Below are 18,466 nucleotides of genomic sequence, written 5' to 3'. Positions count from 1 at the left end.
CTCCCCATGTCTCCTGGTCCTGCCTCCCCATGTCTCCTGGTCCTGTCTCCCCATGTCTCCTGGTCCTGTCTCCCCATGTCTCCTGGTCCTGCCTCCCCATGTCTCCTGGTCCTGCCTCCCCATGTCTCCTGGTCCTGTCTCCCCATGTCTCCTGGTCCTGTCTCCCCATGTCTCCTGGTCCTCTCCCCATGTCTCCTGGTCCTGCCTCCCCATGTCTCCTGGTCCTGTCTCCCCATGTCTCCTGGTCCTGTCTCCCCATGTCTCCTGGTCCTGTCTCCCCATGTCTCCTGGTCCTGCCTCCCCATGTCTCCTGGTCCTGTCTCCCCATGTCTCCTGGTCCTGTCTCCCCATGTCTCCTGGTCCTGCCTCCCCATGTCTCCTGGTCCTGTCTCCCCATGTCTCCTGGTCCTGTCTCCCCATGTCTCCTGGTCCTGTCTCCCCATGTCCCCTGGTCCTGTCTCCCCATGTCTCCTGGTCCTGTCTCCCCATGTCTCCTGGTCCTGCCTCCCCATGTCTCCTGGTCCTGTCTCCCCATGTCTCCTGGTCCTGTCTCCCCATGTCTCCTGGTCCTGTCCCATGTCTCCTGGTCCTGTCTCCCCATGTCTCCTGGTCCTGTCTCCCCATGTCTCCTGGTCCTGTCTCCCCATGTCTCCTGGTCCTGTCTCCCCATGTCTCCTGGTCCTGTCTCCCCATGTCTCCTGGTCCTGTCTCCCCATGTCTCCTGGTCCTGTCTCCCCATGTCTCCTGGTCCTGTCTCCCCATGTCTCCTGGTCCTGTCTCCCCCTGTCTCCTGTCCGTCTCCCCATGTCTCCTGGTCCTGACTCCCCATGTCTCCTGGTCCTGTCTCCCCATGTCTCCTGGTCCTGCCTCCCATGTCTCCTGGTCCTGTCTCCCCATGTCTCCTGGTCCTGTCTCCCCATGTCTCCTGGTCCTGTCTCCCCATGTCTCCTGGTCCTGTCTCCCCATGTCTCCTGGTCCTGTCTCCCCATGTCTCCTGGTCCTGTCTCCCCATGTCTCCTGGTCCTGTCTCCCCATGTCTCCTGGTCCTGTCTCCCCATGTCTCCTGGTCCTGTCTCCCCATGTCTCCTGGTCCTGTCTCCCCATGTCTCCTGGTCCTGTCTCCCCATGTCTCCTGGTCCTGCCTCCCCATGTCTCCTGGTCCTGTCTCCCCATGTCTCCTGGTCCTGTCTCCCCATGTCTCCTGGTCCTGTCTCCCCATGTCTCCTGGTCCTGTCTCCCCATGTCTCCTGGTCCTGTCTCCCCATGTCTCCTGGTCCTGTCTCCCCATGTGTCCTGGTCCTGATCCAGGAACCATTAAACGCTCAGTGCCAGAGGACCTCAGGGACCTACTTGGTGTATCGTAAAAGCATTCCTGACATGTATTCAGGTGCATGACTATGGAGTGCTTTATAAACTAACAAAATAATCTATAAATCTATTCTAAAACTGACTGGTAGTGTAGTGATAGTAAGACTGGTGTGATGTGTGCCCTCCTCTGGTCTTAGTGAGGACATGTGCTGCAGCATTGTGTACTATTTGAAGTTGACTAATAGCTTTCTTTGGTCCAGACCAGATAGGAGAGTGTTACAGTAATCCAACCTGCCACTGATAAAACCAAGCATTAGTCTTTGTGTCGGCCTGGGAGAGAAAAGGTTTCAGCTTAGCAATGTTTCTCAAGTGATAAAAACATGTCCTAGTCACATTCTTAATATGAGCCTCAAAATTAAGATCAGAATCAAACACCTAGGTTTCTGACTTTGTGTTTTTAAGTGCCCAGAAAGAGTCTCCCTTTCAACTTTATCACCAATAATCAATCAATCAATCAATCAATCAATCAAAGCTTTGTTTGTATAACGCATTTCATACCCAGAGGCAACGCAATGCGCTTTACAGAGAACAAGGGAGGTGGGCATACGACCCACCCCTACATATTCCAGAGGGAAGAAAAAAAAAACAGTATCACCCGGGGGCCAGAAAGGTGAGCTGTAAAAAATTCTTCCCTGACCCCTCTCAACAAGACGATCAGCACATCAGTTTAGTCCTGGTTTAACCGAAGGACATTCTGTGACATCCATGCAGTTATATCAGTGCATTCTACCAAGTGGTCAACTGAGCTGTCGTCATCGGGTGTCACAGAAATATAGAGCTGGGTGTCATCTGCGTAGCTACGGAAGCTAATATCCTGCCTCCTGATGACGTCACGTAGGGGTAGCATGCTGTAATAGACTGAGGCGTGCGTGGGTGAGCCAGAGTTCACTGGCTCTGGGGAAAACTCCTGACTCTCACTGCCCTTTATTAAACTCCCTACTCTCACTTCCCTTTATTAAACTCCCTTCTCTCACTGCCCTTTATTAACTCCCCTACTCTCACTTCCCTTTATTAAACTCCCTTCTCTCACTGCCCTTTATTAAACTCCCTTCTCTCACTGCCCTTTATTAAACTCCCTACTCTCACTACCCTTTATTAAACTCCCTTCTCTCACTGCCCCTTATTAAACTCCCTTCTCTCACTGCCCTTTATTAAACTCCCTTCTCTCACTGCTCTTTATTAAACTCTCTACTCTCACTGCCCTTTATTAAACTCCCTTCTCTCACTGCCCTTTATTAAACTCCCTACTCTCACTGCCCTTTATTAAACTCCCTTCTCTCACTGCCCTTTATTAAACTCCCGACTCTCACTGCCCTTTATTAAACTCCCTTCTCTCACTGCCCTTTATTAAACTCCCTTCTCTCACTGCCCTTTATTAAACTCCCTTCTCTCACTGCCCTTTATTAAACTCCCTTCTCTCACTGCCCTTTATTAAACTCCCTTCTCTCACTGCCCTTTATTAAACTCCCTTCTCTCACTGCCCTTTATTAAACTCCCTTCTCTCACTGCCCTTTATTAAACTCCCTTCTCTCACTGCCCTTTATTAAACTCCCTTCTCTCACTGCCCTTTATTAAACTCCCGACTCTCACTGCCCTTTATTAAACTCCCTTCTCTCACTGTCTTTATTAAACTCCCTTCTCTCACTGCCCTTTATTAAACTCCCGACTCTCACTGCCCTTTATTAAACTCCCGACTCTCACTGCCCTTTATTAAACTCCCGACTCTCACTGCCCTTTAATCTCCTTCTCTGCCCGCCAACAGACGGCTGGGAGCGAATCAACCAATACAGAGCCGGGAGCGAATCAACCAATACAGAGCCAGACGGCCGGGAGCGAATCAACCAATACAGAGCCAGACGGCCAGGAGTGAATCAACCAATACAGAGCCGGGAGCGAATCAACCAATACAGAGCCGGGAGCGAATCAACCAATACAGAGCCGGGAGCGAATCAACCAATACAGAGCCGGGAGCGAATCAACCAATACAGAGCCGGGAGCGAATCAACCAATACAGAGCCGGACACACATCTGGCTGGCCTCTCTCACCGAGGACATGATCTGATAACCACCTATCCACAGCCTGACCCTGAAAACTACATCTCCCTGCAAAACGCTGTCCACACGCAGCCTGACCCTGAAAACTACATCTCCCTGCAAAACGCTGTCCACACGCAGACTGACCCTGAAAACTACATCTCCCTGCAAAACACTGTCCACACGCAGCCTGACCCTGAAAACTACATCTCCCTACAAAACGCTGTCCACACGCAGACTGACCCTGAAAACTACATCTCCCTGCAAAACTCTGTCCACACGCAGACTGACCCTGAAAACTACATCTCCCTGCAAAACTCTGTCCACACGCAGACTGCTCCAAGAGCCTAAGCAAGGCCAGGCCAGGCAAGTTTATTTCTATCGCACATTTCAGCAACAAGACAATTCAAAGTGCTTTACATGAGACATTAAAAGCATCAAGACAACGTGCAAGAAATAAAAGGTCATATAAAACAAAATGCAAAAAAAAAGTAAATAAAAAAAAAAAGCAGGAAAAATAAAACAGGAATAAAAGTTACAGTGCAGCGTATGAATGAATAATTATTTGATTTAATACTGAGCTGCAGTTGGGGCTGGAATTGAGACGGCTGCTGTCTGCTCCCAAAGCTCTACCGGCCGGGCCTGGTGTGACGCCGGGGGCGCAGGTGTGTCCCCGCGCTCACGTGACGTCTCGTTCGGCAGCGGTTGGGGACGAGGGAATGCAGGGGGGTGGGGGGGGGGGGGGGGGGGCGAGGGTGGGGGGGGGACCAGCAGGTGCCGGCGGGCGGAGCTGTGATGTGACAGTCTAAATCAGAGGGTGCGGACTGAGCAGCTGTCAGAGAGAGAGAGCGAGAGAGAGAGAAAGGAGGATGCTGGGAAGGGTTGTGTGCTCTGATAGGTCGTCGGTGTGTGTGTGTGTGTGTGTGTGTGTGTGTGTCGGGTCACTCGGTGCCGAGAGGTCGTCTCACAGCTGATCTTGGCGCCGGGATAATAGAGACAGCAACAGGGATGTGTCAGCAGTCATGGATCAGTCCAGATAATGTGCCAGCCGGCCCTCAGGGACACACAAGGTGAGCGCGGGCACGCACGCACGCACACACACACACACACACACACACACACACACACACACACACACACACACACACACACACACACACACACACACACACACACACACACACACACACACACACACACAGTCTGTCGCTACACTATATTCCAACACCCCCACTCACCCCCAAGTTGTGGCTAGTGCCCTACTGCCCTATGGGGCGGCTGTAGCTCAGGAGGTAGAGCGGGTCGTCCACTGATCGTAGGGTCGGCGGTTCGAATCCCGGCTCCTCCTGACGACATGTCGAAGTATCCTTGGGCAAGACGCTGAACCCGAAATGAGCAGGCTAGCACCTTGCATGGCAGCTGCTGCCATTGATGTGTGAATGTGTGTGTGTGTGTGTGTTTGTGAATAAAAGCGCTATATAAGTGCAGTCCATTTACCATTAACCATCCCTCCTTTACCACACTGAAAAAATCTCACTCATAATTCCAGTAAATACGTATACTATGTGATACTGTCCCTAATTGGGTGCCAAGAAAAACACCCATTATTTCAGACGGGGGGGGCTTTCATATAAATCTGTGTTTATAGAGCCAGGATTGATCATTCTTAATTTCCTGTCTCTCGTAGGCTCCAACTCTCGCTCCTGCAGTAGTTCTTGTGGGTTGCCAGGTTGGTCGGTTCATCGGGCCGGCGGCGGGTAGGGCCTAGCGAGTCTACGGAGGGGCAGGAAGGACATGGAGGAGACGTGCAGACTGCGTTGCTCTGAGCGCTGTGATGTAGCGTGACGTGACGCTCACAGAATCATCAGCACTCATCTCCAACCTCAATCTGGCCTAGCCTCATCTCCAACCTGGCCTCATCTCCAACCTGGCCTCATCTCCAACCTGGCCTCATCTCCAGCCTGGCCTCATCTCCAGCCTGGCCTCATCTCCAACCTGGCCTCATCTCCAGCCTGGCCTCATCTCCAACCTGGCCTCATCTCCAACCTGGCCTCATCTCCAACCTGGCCTCATCTCCAGCCTGGCCTCATCTCCAACCTGGCCTCATCTCCAGCCTGGCCTCATCTCTAGCCTGGCCTCATCTCTAGCCTGGCCTCATTTCCAGCCTGGCCTCATCTCCAGCCCAGCCTCATCTCCAGCCCAGCCTCATCTCCAACCTGGCCTTATCTCCAGCCTGGCCTCATCTCCAACCTAGCCTCATCTCCAGCCTGGCCTCATCTCCAACCTGGCCTCATCTCCAACCTGGCCTCATCTCCAACCTCATCTCCAACCTGGCCTCATCTCCAGCCTGGCCTCATCTCCAGCCTGGCCTCACCTCCAACCTCATCTCCAACCTGGCCTCATCTCCAGCCTGGCCTCATCTCCAACCTGGCCTCATCTCCAACCTGGCCTTATCTCCAACCTCATCTCCAACCTGGCCTCATCTCCAACCTGGCCTCATCTCCAACCTGGCCTCATCTCCAACCTAGCCTCATCTCCAACCTGGCCTCATCTCCAACCTGGCCTCATCTCCAGCCTCATCTCCAACCTAGCCTCATCTCCAACCTACAGTAGCCTCATCTCCAGCCTGGCCTCATCTCCAGCCTGACCTCATCTCCAACCTAGCCTCATCTCCAACCTGGCCTCATCTCCAGCCTGGCCTCATCTCCAACCTGGCCTCATCTCCAGCCTGGCCTCATCTCCAGCCTGGCCTCATCTCCAGCCTGGCCTCATCTCCAACCTGGCCTCATCTCCAACCTGGCCTCATCTCCAACCTCATCTCCAACCTGGCCTCATCTCCAGCCTGGCCTCATCTCCAGCCTGGCCTCATCTCCAACCTGGCCTCATCTCCAGCCTAGCCTCATCTCCAACCTCATCTCTAACCTGGCCTCATCTCCAACCTGGCCTCATCTCTAACCTCATCTCCAACCTAGCCTCGTCTCCAGCCTAGCCTCATTTCCAGCCTGGCCTCATCTCCAGCCTCATCTCCAGCCTGGCCTCATCTCCAGCCTCATCTCCAGCCTCATCTCCAGCCTAGCCCTCCAGCGGAACAGAGGGAGAGAGGTGTGTCTATTTGGCCCTGAGAGGAGGAGGAGGGTGAGCCGCGCTCGGAGAACTCGCAGGTTTGAGGCAAAACAGCTAGAATCTGAAACGTCTGACGCCAGATGTAACATGTTAAATGTCACGATACAGACGGGAATGAACTTGGTCTCTATCAAAGAGAGTTTCAGTCTGTTTATATCCATGCTGCATTATAGATAAAGTGTATTTTCAGGATTCCACGGCTAGAAAGCTGACATTCTCTCAGGGGCTTGTACGGCAACTCATTAAGGACAATAAGCTACACTGTGGAGAGGGACTATGTGTCCTGTCCTCTGTTCTCCTAGGTAGGTAGGGTAGGGTAGGGTATGTAGGGTAGGGTAGATAGGGTAGGTAAGGTAGGGTAAGGTAGGGTAGGGTAGATAGGGTAGGGTAGGTAGGGTAAGGTAGGGTAGGGTATATAGGGTAGGGTAGGTAGGGAAGGGTAGATAGGGTAGGGTAAGGTAGATAGGGTAGGTAAGGTAGGGTATATAGGGTAGGGTATATAGGGTAGGGTATATAGGGTAGGGTAGGGTAGATAGGGTAGGTAAGGTAGGGTAAGGTAGGGGAGGGGGTAGATAGGGTAGGGTAGGTAGGGTAGGGTAGATAGGGTAGGGTAAGGTAGGGTAGGGTAGATAGGATAGGGTAGGTAGGTAGGGTAGAAAGGGTAGGGTAGATAGGGTATGTAGGGTAGGGTATGTAGGGTAGGGTAGAGTAGGGTAGGGTAAGGTAGGGTATGTAGGATAGAGTAGGGTAGATAGGGTAGGGTAGGGTAGGGTAGGGTAAGGTAGGGTAGGGTAGGGTAGGTAGGTAGGGTAGGATAGGTAGGGTAAGGTAGGGTAGGTAGAGTAGGTTAGGGTAGGTAGGGTAGAGTAGGGTATGTAGGGTAGGGTAGGGTAGATAGGATAGAGTAGGGTAGATAGGGTAGGGTAAGGTAGGGTAGGTAGAGTAGGTTAGGGTAGGTAGGGTATGTAGGGTAGGGTAGATAGGATAGAGTAGGGTAGATAGAGTAGGGTAGATAGGGTAGGGTATGTAGGTTAGGATAGAGTAGGGTATGTAGGGTAGGGTAGATAGGGTAGGGTAAGGTAGGGTAGGGTAGGTAGGTAGGGTAGAAAGGGTAGGGTAGAAAGGGTAGGGTATGTAGGGTAGGGTAGGGTAGATAGGGTAGGGTAAATAGAGTAGGGTAGGTAGAGTAGGCTAGGGTAGATAGGATAGGGTAGGTAGGTAGGGTAGAAAGGGTAGATATGATAGGGTAGGGTAGGTAGGGTAGGTAGGGTAGAAAGGGTAGGGTAGGTAGGGTAGGTAGAGTAGGGTAGGGTAGATAGGGTAGGGTAGGTAGGGTAGGTAGAGTAGGGTATGTAGGGTAGGGTAGATAGGGTAAGGTAGGGTAGGGTAAATAGAGTAGGGTAGGTAGAGTAAGGTAGGGTAGGGTAGATAGGATAGGGTAGGTAGGTAGGGTAGAAAGGGTAGATAGGATAGGGTAGGGTAGGTAGGGTAGGTAGGGTAGGTAGGGTAGAAAGGGTAGAAAGGGTAGGGTAGGGTATGTAGGGTAGGGTAGATAGGGTAGAGTAGGATAGGGTAGGTAGGATAGAGTAGGGTATGTAGGGTAGGGTGCAGTAGGGTAGAGTAGGGTAGGGTATGTAGGGTAGTGTAGATAGGGTAGGGTAGGTAGGGTAGGGTAGAAAGGGTAGGGTAGAAAGGGTAGGGTAGGTAGGGTAGATAGGATAGGGTACAGTAGGGTAGGGTATGTAGGGTAGGGTATGTAAGATAGGGTACAGTAGGGTAGGGTATGTAGGGTAGGGTATGTAGGGTAGGGTATGTAAGATAGGGTTCAGTAGGGTAGGGTATGTAGGGTATGTAGGGTAGGGTACAGTAGGGTAGGGTATGTAGGGTAGGGTATGTAGGGTAGGGTATGTAAGATAGGGTACAGTAGGGTAGGGTATGTAGGGTAGGTAGGGTATGTAGGGTAGGGTACAGTAGGGTAGGGTATGTAGGGTAGGGTATGTAAGATAGGGTACAGTAGGGTAGGGTATGTAGGGTAGGGTATGTAGGGTAGGGTACAGTAGGGCAGGGCTCTTTATTTCCTAGCTGTCATGCGCAGCTCAGAGCAGCAGTGTGAGACCACGGCTCTCCTTTCTCAGGCCGGCTCGCTAGAAACTACTAGATTATGTGAATAGAGCTCCTCTTTGTCCTTCCCTTCCCTTCCCTGCTGGAGCAGTGCTGCGCGGCCCTGCAGACTCTGCTGAACAGGGCTGAACCAGGGAGAAACAAGACACATGTTAACTGACTCCTGATCAGTTTCATATGACCCTGAGGCCTGATTCGTTTATGGAATTAAAATATTATTTGCTGCATCTGAAGAGGAGGCAGAATGAGCAGGGAGCATTTAGTCACGTCACTTTCTGGGATCTGTATGTGTGTGTGTGTGTGTGTGTTTGTGTTTGTGTGTGTGTGTGTGTGTGTGTGTCCTTGTGTGAGGAGAGGGCAAAAGCCATTCCTGAAAGCAATTTGGGAGAAGGATTTGGGCTGGTGAGCCGAGGACAGATTATCTATGTAATGTTTTCTCTCGTGTCCTGAATAAACCTCCTCTGCTTTCCTCTCAATTATCAGAGCATAATATCACACACACACACACAAACAAACACACACATACACACACACACACACACAGACACACAAAAACAAACAAAAACACACACACACACACAAACACACATGCACACACACAAACACAGACACACACACACACACAAACAAACACACACACACATGCACACACACAAACAAACACACACACACACACAAACAAACAAACACACACGCACACACACATGCACACACACAAACAAACACACACAAACAAACATACACACACACACACGCACACACACAAACAAACACACACACACACACGAACACACACACACACACACACAAACACACACACAAACAAACACACACCAACAAACAAACACACACACACACACACACACACACGTCCTTACGACTCCACACTTCATTCATAGTGCATCCTCATTTGCCCAATTAATCCTAGCTAAGCCTCAAATAGACATCAGAGATTTAAAGACATAGCATCTTAATTAGGAGAATATTGGCAAACCATCAAGGGCCTGCTTCCCCTTGACCCATTTATCCGTCTCAGTCACTCTGCTCGCCATTTGTCCTCGTTAACACATAAAATGTGATTAGTTATTAAACATGGACAAAGGGTTAACCCCAAACTCACTGAGCTCCTGTTATATTTAGAATAAGGATTGTTTTAGTTGTAGAGGTCATAGCAGCAGGATGTTGTGGAGCTGGTCTGAGGTCTGAGTCTGAAGAGCACATGAAGGTATCTTGCTGTCCTAGCTGGTCTGAGGTCTGAGTCTGAAGAGCACATGAAGGTATCTTGCTGTCCTAGCTGGTCTGAGGTCTGAGTCTGAAGAGCACATGAAGGTATCTTGCTGTCCTAGCTGGTCTGAGGTCTGAGTCTGAAGAGCACATGAAGGTATCTTGCTGTCCTAGCTGGTCTGAGGTCTGAGTCTGAAGAGCACATGAAGGTATCTTGCTGTCCTAGCTGGTCTGAGGTCTGAGTCTGAAGAGCACATGAAGGTATCTTGCTGTCCTAGCTGGTCTGAGGTCTGAGTCTGAAGAGCACATGAAGGTATCTTGCTGTCCTAGCTGGTCTGAGGTCTGAGTCTGAAGAGCACATGAAGGTATCTTGCTGTCCTAGCTGGTCTTGAGAGAGAACGGTATCATGTTCACTCCGTAGGGCATAAGGAGATTAGGAGAGGTTATTTACAGAACTCGTATCGATTGAACATAAGTCACGATGGCGCGCAGCGCACGGTAGCACACGCAACATGGGACATTCAACCTCGGCTTCGCTGCAGTGGATTGTAATCACACCCATGTCTATGCTGGGATCAGGTTTCCATCTCTGAAAGAAAAGGATTGCTAAAAATGGAAGAGGCTCTACAGGGGGACTGACACTGTCTGTGTGTGTGCGTGTGTGTGTGTGTGTGTGTGTGTGTGTGTGTGTGTGTGTGTGTGTGCGTGTGTGTGCGAGAGTGTGTGTAAGCTAGGCAGGGGGTCACTTCCACGAAGGAAATCAATTCAGATCAGCTCCACATGAGTAACACTGTCTGTCCCCCTGCACACCACAGGCTGTCCTCGCTACACCCCCCCCCCGTCCCCTCCCCCCGCCTCGCCCCCCCCCCCCCCCCCCCCCCCCAGCCATGTCTGTGTCTGTCCCGATGACCACAGACACTAGCTACCAAGTTGGGAGAACGAGCCCTCGATGCAACAAAATGACCGAAATAGTTTCCTGATGTCGTAACGATTTCCTGCTTGTTTTGAAATAGTAGTGTGTGCCGCTGCCAGCAGACACAGAAAGGGCCAATGTTCCATCATTCTTCCCAGTCAATTAGCATGACAGGCAGTGAAGGGCCCCGGCGAGTGAATGGCAGCTCTATTGGTGGCTGACGTGGATGAGTAGAGTTACAGTAGAATCCAATAGAATAATAATGTAACTAATAGGAAGCGCCGGACCAAAATTGATACTATTACCGTACCTCTGGATCTTCAAGCGCCAATTTTGGACTGAAGGGACATGGTTAAAGGCAGAGTCACGCCAGAGTGATCCTCTACACTGATCAAAGGGCTGGAGGTCTACGAAGGGCACAGAGAGACACGCAGACTACATGCACCATACAATGCAATGGCTGACATGCAATGGCTGACAGTCAATTGGAAATCCCATAATCCCGTGACCTGAGACTCACGCCGTTTGGATTTCCAAACACAACCCGGGGTCGGGTCTCTGGCTCTTTTATACACCACCTCTTTCTCTGTGGATGTTAACCGTGAGATACAGCTTAATAGGCCAGATTAAGACGAGGACGGAAGTTCTGCGCACACCGAAGCCCTAATCCTCTTCCTGTGGAACCCGTGTTCCCGGTCGATGCGGAGGCTTTGTCAGGGGCTCGTGTGAACCCTGCAGGAAGTGGGTTTACAAGGTGCAGAGCATGGAGCGGACTAATTGGTAACGCTTCAGCTCACATTGTTTTCATGAGAGCGGTGGGGGGGGGGGGGGGGGGTGGGTCAACCCTGAGGCTTTGATCTCTGGACCACCCCTTTCCATGGCAAAATAGTTAGTGTCTCGTCTGCGGCGGAGAGAAACGAGTCTCTCGTCCTCTCTCTCTGTCCCTCTCTCTCTCTCTCTCTCCCTCCCTCTCCTTCTCTCTCTCTCTCTCTCGGTTGGGTAGCTTTTTAATGCTAAGTCACATGTCAAAGCCAAGACAAGCACACCAGTCAGGACCGAAACAGGACAATCGGAAACCACTTTAATTTTGGCAAAGGGATGCCAATGGATTAGTGCCGGAACAGACTTGACTATCTTCTGGAGGGGAAAGAGAGAGAGCAAACAGCCCAAGTCACCGAGAAAACTCTCGCAGAGTGAAGAGAATGTTCTAGCTGTCTGGCAGTTACTATACAGTAGGTAGGTGGATGGGTGGGTAGATGGTTAAGTGGGTAGGTGGATAGTTAGGTAGGGGTAACTATGATGGTGAAAACCTGCAGCACTCAGGTGCTGGATCAAACAAACTGCCTCTCTCTCTCTCTCTCTCACACACACACACAGACACACACACTTCACACATCCATGGAAATCTCTCCCTCTTTTTAAAGCCGGCGCTTCCAATCGTCCAACGACGCCAGATCAAGGATTAGCACCGACAGGCGCGTCGCACAACTAAGGAGCGAAAAGCACTGATGTCTACATTAGCGTCAGGACAAGAGGCATTCTGGGAATTAACGTGGGCGAGAAGGAGGAGGGGTGTCGTGGTTATTTTAATAACACTAGCTCACCTGTCGCCGCGGAGAAGCTGCAGGAATTCCACTTGGGGCTTCCCTGTAGCCTGCCGAGGTTCAGGTCCAGACACGTGACGGTCCGCTTGTTGCCGTTTCTGTCAATGACCTCCGCGGTGACCTTGGGCTCCTCGTCCGCCTCCCCCCGACCCCGATCCACGTCGACGTCCGACAGGAGCAGGATGCGATGGTTGAGCTGGGGGCTGGGGAGCCTGGAGGACAGGGCGGGGGACAGGGCAGGGGACAGGACGGGGGACATGCTCTGGAGGGTGTTGGTGACGGGGTAGGAGGCGCTGAACACCGCGGCCAGCGTCGGGGACGAGGGGCTCTTACCGCGGACGCTCTCCGCGGGGTTCGAGAGGGGTAGCCGGAGCCCCTCCGGGAGTTCGCCGCCCGGTTTCTCCCCGCCGTCCGCCCGCACCGACGTCCTGCCGGGCCCCCGCCACTCCCCGTCCCTCGGGGAGTCCCTCGTCCCTGGCTGAGGCGCGGAGGTCCCGCCCCCCCCCGGCCGGAAGTCCGAAGACCTGTCCGGGCTCAGGTGGTGGACGCGCTGCACCGTGCCCTCTGCATCCTGGACCTTCGCCACCACCCGCACCGCCGTCTCCCTCCTGTGGATCTCGTCGTACAGCTGGTGGGCCGACTTGGCCGTGCTAAGCCCCTCCGGGGGGAACTCTCCATCCGGCGAACCGGACCTCTTGAAGGGTCGAAGGTTGCTGCCGCTCAGCAGCTGCGCGTGTTGGGTCAGCTCCTGCACTTCCTCCAGCAGGTCGCAGGACGACGCTTCGTAGTCCAGGAACAGCTCGCTGTCGAACTCCGAGAGGTCGTTGCCGAAGTCCAGGTCGGTCGAGTCGCCCATGAAGTCCCAGCCCTCTCTGGCGATGTGGAAGTGGTCCTCCATGGGGAGGATGGGGTTGCTGGCCACGCTGACGTAGGAGCCCGACGCCGGGGTGTCCGGAGCTCGGACGCACCCCGGGGTCCCTGGAGCTCTCTGCTCCTCCGCGGTTGAAGCGACGGGGACGACCTCGCTGGTCCGGACCAACGACGTCTGGACAGAAGACGACCCGCTTCCGACTTTCTTCTTCATCTTGCTGTGGAGGAACTCCTCGGCGCTATCCGCTTTCTTCCCTGCCAGCTTCTTCAGCTTCTTACCGCGGGCGAAGCTTCTCTTGCGCTCCGGAGACGTGGCGGGGGTTTTCTGGAGGTCACCGCTGCTGGGAGCCTGACCTTCCGACCCCTCCTGACCCTGCTGGAGCTTCCCGTCCTGGTTGCCCATCCTGACTTTGCTGGCGCAGTCGCCGCACAGAGACAGGAGCTCGGCGAGCAATTGGTGGTGCTCTGCGGCCAGCCAGCAGAGCTCAGCAACGGCCTCCTTTGTTGCCCGGACAGAGTTGAGGAGTTCGCCGGAGTTGCTGGAAGACTGGCGTCTTTGTTTGACAACTGTGGGATCCTCCTCCGGTCCGCATTCATGGTCATTATTGGGCAGGGCCCACCCAGGGGCGCGGCCCATGTACGTAAAACCCGGGGCCCGCCCCTTCGGGAGATAGAGGCTGATATAACTTAGCTCCTGGATGGGCTGGTAGAGAGACAGCACCGAATGTATGCCCTCCATCATGGGGGCCATGCTGATCACTGGACTCTAATCAAGCGGTTAGGCGTTGTTGATGCGGCTGCCGTCTTTGGATGTGGACAGCAGAAGAAGAGTCGGAGAGATTCATCATCTGGCCAGTTGAACTCCTGTCACAGAAAAGAGGTTTTCATTGAGACACGCCTACATGTAAGCCTACAGTAAACGCATGGCATGCCAGAGAAAGCCAACTGTCAATCATTCTGATGGTCAGAATCCAAGGTTCTAAATTCCATTCACAGATGTGTACGAAGGTTCAAAATAAAAAAATAAAAATGTTTAAAACATGGGCGTAGCACTTTTTGCAAGTACAGTAAAGCAAATGTTCGGATAAACAGAACTTTCCAAACAGCCATTTCATTTCACATAAAATTTTTAAGCGCACACCATCTTTGCATTATTTTTTCATGCAGCATCTCATGCAGAAGAAGCACTGCTAAATGTATTGTAACCTTGAACAGAAAAAGACTCTAGCTGATTGGTGTAATGATCTGGCTATTTTAGTGAGTATCAATTATCATTTGAGTGAGTATCACATATCCTTTTCATAGTCTGAACTATATTTGAATAGGGCACAGGACATGCTACAGTATTGGATAGTTGTGAAATAACCAGTAGCCTTGCAAACAGCCTTGCAAACAAAACCCATTAAGTTCATCCCCTTAGGCCTAAATTAAAAACTGGGAAGACGTCATTTGAGGACAATGCATCTTTTGATAATGTAGGCTGTTACTCGGGGCCTCGCCAACAAAATCATGCTTTTGATGTAGTTATATGAAAGCTTCCTCGGCATTGCTCTAATCATCATATTCATCATCATCATAATCATCATAAACACATTAAAGGATATAAAATGAAAATGACAAACCAATTCGTGTTGCCTACATTTCATCAACATTTTGCTAGGTGCAGCATGCATGTCCCACAACATTGACGACGACGCTCAATGCCATGTAAGATGTGGACATTACAGACATTAAATAGGTCAACCTTATTGTACATTTTGCTCGTGTTTTAAATGCTTAATGCCAAAAAAACATCTCTAAACTGCCTAACTTGGCCGATACACCGATTTGTTGTCACCTTGCAGCAGTAGCTTCAAATGCATGCTCCTCTGTCGAGGCTTTCAAGCTACACTAGGATCACATCACGTCAAATAAGTATTTAATGTCTAAGCAGTTGTCAAATGTTATCTCCAAGAGAAAACATAGTTGAGTCATCCACCAAATTATCCAAATCGAAAGATTCGAGTGGCTTTAGACAACTAGAAGACCTGCTCGAAATGACGCACCTGCAGAAGTGAAGGCATAGCTGTTCAGCGTGGATAAACAAGAAACCCTTTTAGTTGCATGAACCTTTTCGGGACATCTCTCTCTGCAGACAGCGTCCACCGCTGCTTCTACGGGCACAGCGTTTATCCATCTGTGACTGGCAAGCCTTCCAACCAATCCGCGACGTCAGCGTCTCTTCGATGTTCTCGTATAGGTGCGGGGACGTTAGTCCCGCCCTAAAACACTGAGTCAGAGCAGCTGCTGCTCCCAGGTAGGCCGGTCAGATGATGATGTGAAGCATCGCTGAAGTGGTGCTGATGGAGGTTTAACTCTGTCCTAAATACAGTGCGCATCCCATACACCGGTGCCTTGCGACTACATTGGCGGTTATTTGTTTTGTAGATCACTGGTTTGCCCGCTTTTAATGGCACTAAAATACTTTTTATTACAGTGTAGAAGTAGCCCAGATAGCAAGCGGATGTGTAATAATTCTGGGCCATATACTGTATGGGCCGGAACTAAGCCACAAGGGCCAAATCTGGCCTGATATGGCCCAGATCTGGCCTGTATATGGCCCAGATCCGCTTGCTATCTGGGAGTAGTAGTAGTAGTAGTAGTAGCAGTAGTAGTAGTAGTAGTAGTAGTAGTAGCAGTAGTAGTAGTAGTAGTAGTAGTAGTAGTAGTAGCAGCAGCAGCAGCAGCCTAGTAGTAGTAGTGTATTGATCCCGAGGGGGAAATGGCACTGTAACAGCATCAAATGACAAATGAACACAGACTAATAGAAATGCACAGCGAGTATCAGTTGTGCTCGTCACCCTTGATTGAGAGGCTAAGTGAGAGAATGAACAGGTGCAATCAATTAACCTAATTAGTGCAGGTAAGCCACAGTGGCCTCAATATTGCACTTTATGTGAGGGATACTTTACCAGTGCTGCACCTCCCAGTCTGGCACACAGTGCTGGCCTATACTGTATATATATAGTCAATATTTTACAAATAGATGGTTAATCGTTGTGGATGTAACCCGGCATGTGTTTCAGAGTCAGATAGAAACACCATGCAAATGTAAAGCACTACAGAATGATGTGTTCCTGTGGCCACGCTTCCTCATAAGACAAACACCACCGAAATAATCCTCAATTCAGAGACACCATTTTGATATATGTCATTCAACGAGTGGCCTAGCTAGAACAGATAATTGACCAGAGAAGGGGGACTGTGCATGGTCGTTGCTGTAACACGTCATCACCACACGGTCTCACCACTAACACTAGATGGCAGTATTGGATCATAAGAAATCTTAACGTCTTACCATCCACTAGGTTACTAATATTGCACCTATGCGCAACAACGATTGGCTACTATATGTCAATTTGCACCTGCTGATCCACACGAATTTATAATGTTTTTAAATCTATTTGACAAAATAAAAAACCTGTAGAGGCCACGGGCTTTTACGCACCGCATGTGTGTAGCCCACGTGCCTCTCCATTTCTCGGGTGCTGACCATGGTGCTGATTTGGACGCGTGCTTGGGGGGTCGTGCGTAGGCCCTCCAATTCAATGCGTATAGCATATTGGTCTATTAACAATGTAGGCTATTATTACGCCCTGTGTTATATTATTTGGACACTACCGCACCCACGGTCAGTAATACCTTGCCCAAAGCAAAGCTGCACTCATTAGGCTCCTCTAGTGATGGAATTTGAAGGCTCGCGCTTTCATGTTTATATTAATAAGACCCACCGGTGACGTCGAAGATAAAGACCCCCACTGCCGTATTGTGACTGCAAGACAACCGACTACCCGTTTCCTCCAGCCTACGGATGCATGCACGCTCCTCCGGTAACGGCTCGGATGCACGCACTCTCCTCCGGTAACGGCTCGGATGCACGCACGCTCCTCCGGGAACGGCTCGGATGCATGCACGCTCCTCCGGTAACGGCTCGTGAGTGACAGGCTCCCCTATATGGCCGTGGATTAGCTCTATGCTCATATCGATAAGAGAGAGGAGCAGCAGCGAGGTGCTGCGAGCCCACAGTGGAGGCTTCCCGAGTGTGAAACAGGCTGCTCAAAAGCTATGGCTGAAGGTGGAGAAGGAGAGGATGAAATTCAGTTCCTGAGAACTGTAAGTAATTCCGCTTTATTCGTGAGACACTGCGCTTGGCTCGCTCCGGGCTCCCCGAGCATCTCTGTGGTTTTTTCCTTTTGGGTTTCAGCCTGAGAGAGGTGCTTTTTTTGTAGCTTTATGAGATGTGTGTATATATAGCGTTTTCTTAATGAATTATGTAAATTCCTGTTAAGTCAGTCAGACGTGAATGTGCTCTGGACCGCTGGTTGATCCCCTGCTCTCCAGAGAGACCCTGCATGATGTTGCTCTTTTGTTTTGCGCATCGTTCAATGCGATTTTTTTTTTGGTACTGGATCTAACTTGTCCTGCAGCCTCGTCATTGCGCTGTCAAACTTAGGATACATGAAACGAGCATATTTAAAACAGCTCCACCAAAACCTTCTTTCAGGTGTTTGTATTGATTCGTGTGATAACTTTAGTTAACGTGTCCAGGTGATGATACAGTTCTTTTAAGTCCCAGAAAGTCAACCACTGCCCCTGGTCAGCTGCTTCACGTTACAGTAGAAGCCTACTTTACAGTGGGGCTACAGACCCACTTATCATTAATGCTTTTATTTATTTATTTATTTATTTATTTATTATTTATTATTTTTTAACTTTATTTGGTCTTTGCCCTCTGTTTTTAGAATTGGGGATGCTGATCTAGGCTATATCATGTTACTGTACAGTAGCTGTGTAGGCCTATACGGGAATCTACCATTCCGTCATTGTGTTGTAACGTCACTCCTCCCAGACTACGACAAAGACATGTTAATTAGGCTATCTGATGACACCAGTGATTTGTGAAAGGCATTTGTCTGTTTACGCTGTCAGCCTGGAAGGACATAAAACTGTCAACATAGGCCTACTGTTAAACTAGTCATCATATAAGTGAATTGGTATCTAACTCATCAAATGCCAACACGGAATTTGAGAGGGACTGTCAGTTCTTAAACTCTTTTCCAAGGTAATCGATGGCCATGGCGATTTTGTCTGTCATCCACTGGAAAACACAACCGAGCTGGAAATACCCACTCTACTAGGCCTGGTGAGAGATTGGAGAGCTTGGAGGCTT

At 50.7% G+C, this 18,466-nt stretch overlaps 2 protein-coding genes across 2 annotated transcripts in view; one reads left to right on the top strand and one right to left on the bottom strand.

The window, feature by feature from the left end:
* The window catches only part of LOC311309184 (formin-1), a gene marked incomplete at both ends in the record, with an annotated part of 82,289 nt that extends 68,281 nt beyond the window's left edge, over positions 1 to 14,008 (bottom strand). The window contains 1 exon segment of the mRNA XM_084438363.1: positions 12,388 to 14,008. Coding sequence (XP_084294489.1) covers positions 12,388 to 14,008 — 1,621 coding nt within the window.
* A 3,353-nt stretch (positions 14,009 to 17,361) lies between these two features.
* The window catches only part of LOC311309183 (ryanodine receptor 3), a gene marked incomplete at both ends in the record, with an annotated part of 138,859 nt that continues 137,754 nt past the window's right edge, over positions 17,362 to 18,466 (top strand). The window contains one exon of the mRNA XM_084438362.1: positions 17,362 to 17,409. Coding sequence (XP_084294488.1) covers positions 17,362 to 17,409 — 48 coding nt within the window. The remainder of the gene's footprint in view (positions 17,410 to 18,466) is intronic.

This window comes from Borostomias antarcticus (genome assembly GCF_949987555.1).
Source record: "Borostomias antarcticus genome assembly, chromosome: 5".
NCBI lineage: Eukaryota > Metazoa > Chordata > Actinopteri > Stomiiformes > Stomiidae > Borostomias > Borostomias antarcticus.
Note: the sequence above shows the minus strand (reverse complement) of the source record. Positions and strands in the feature narration are given on the sequence as shown.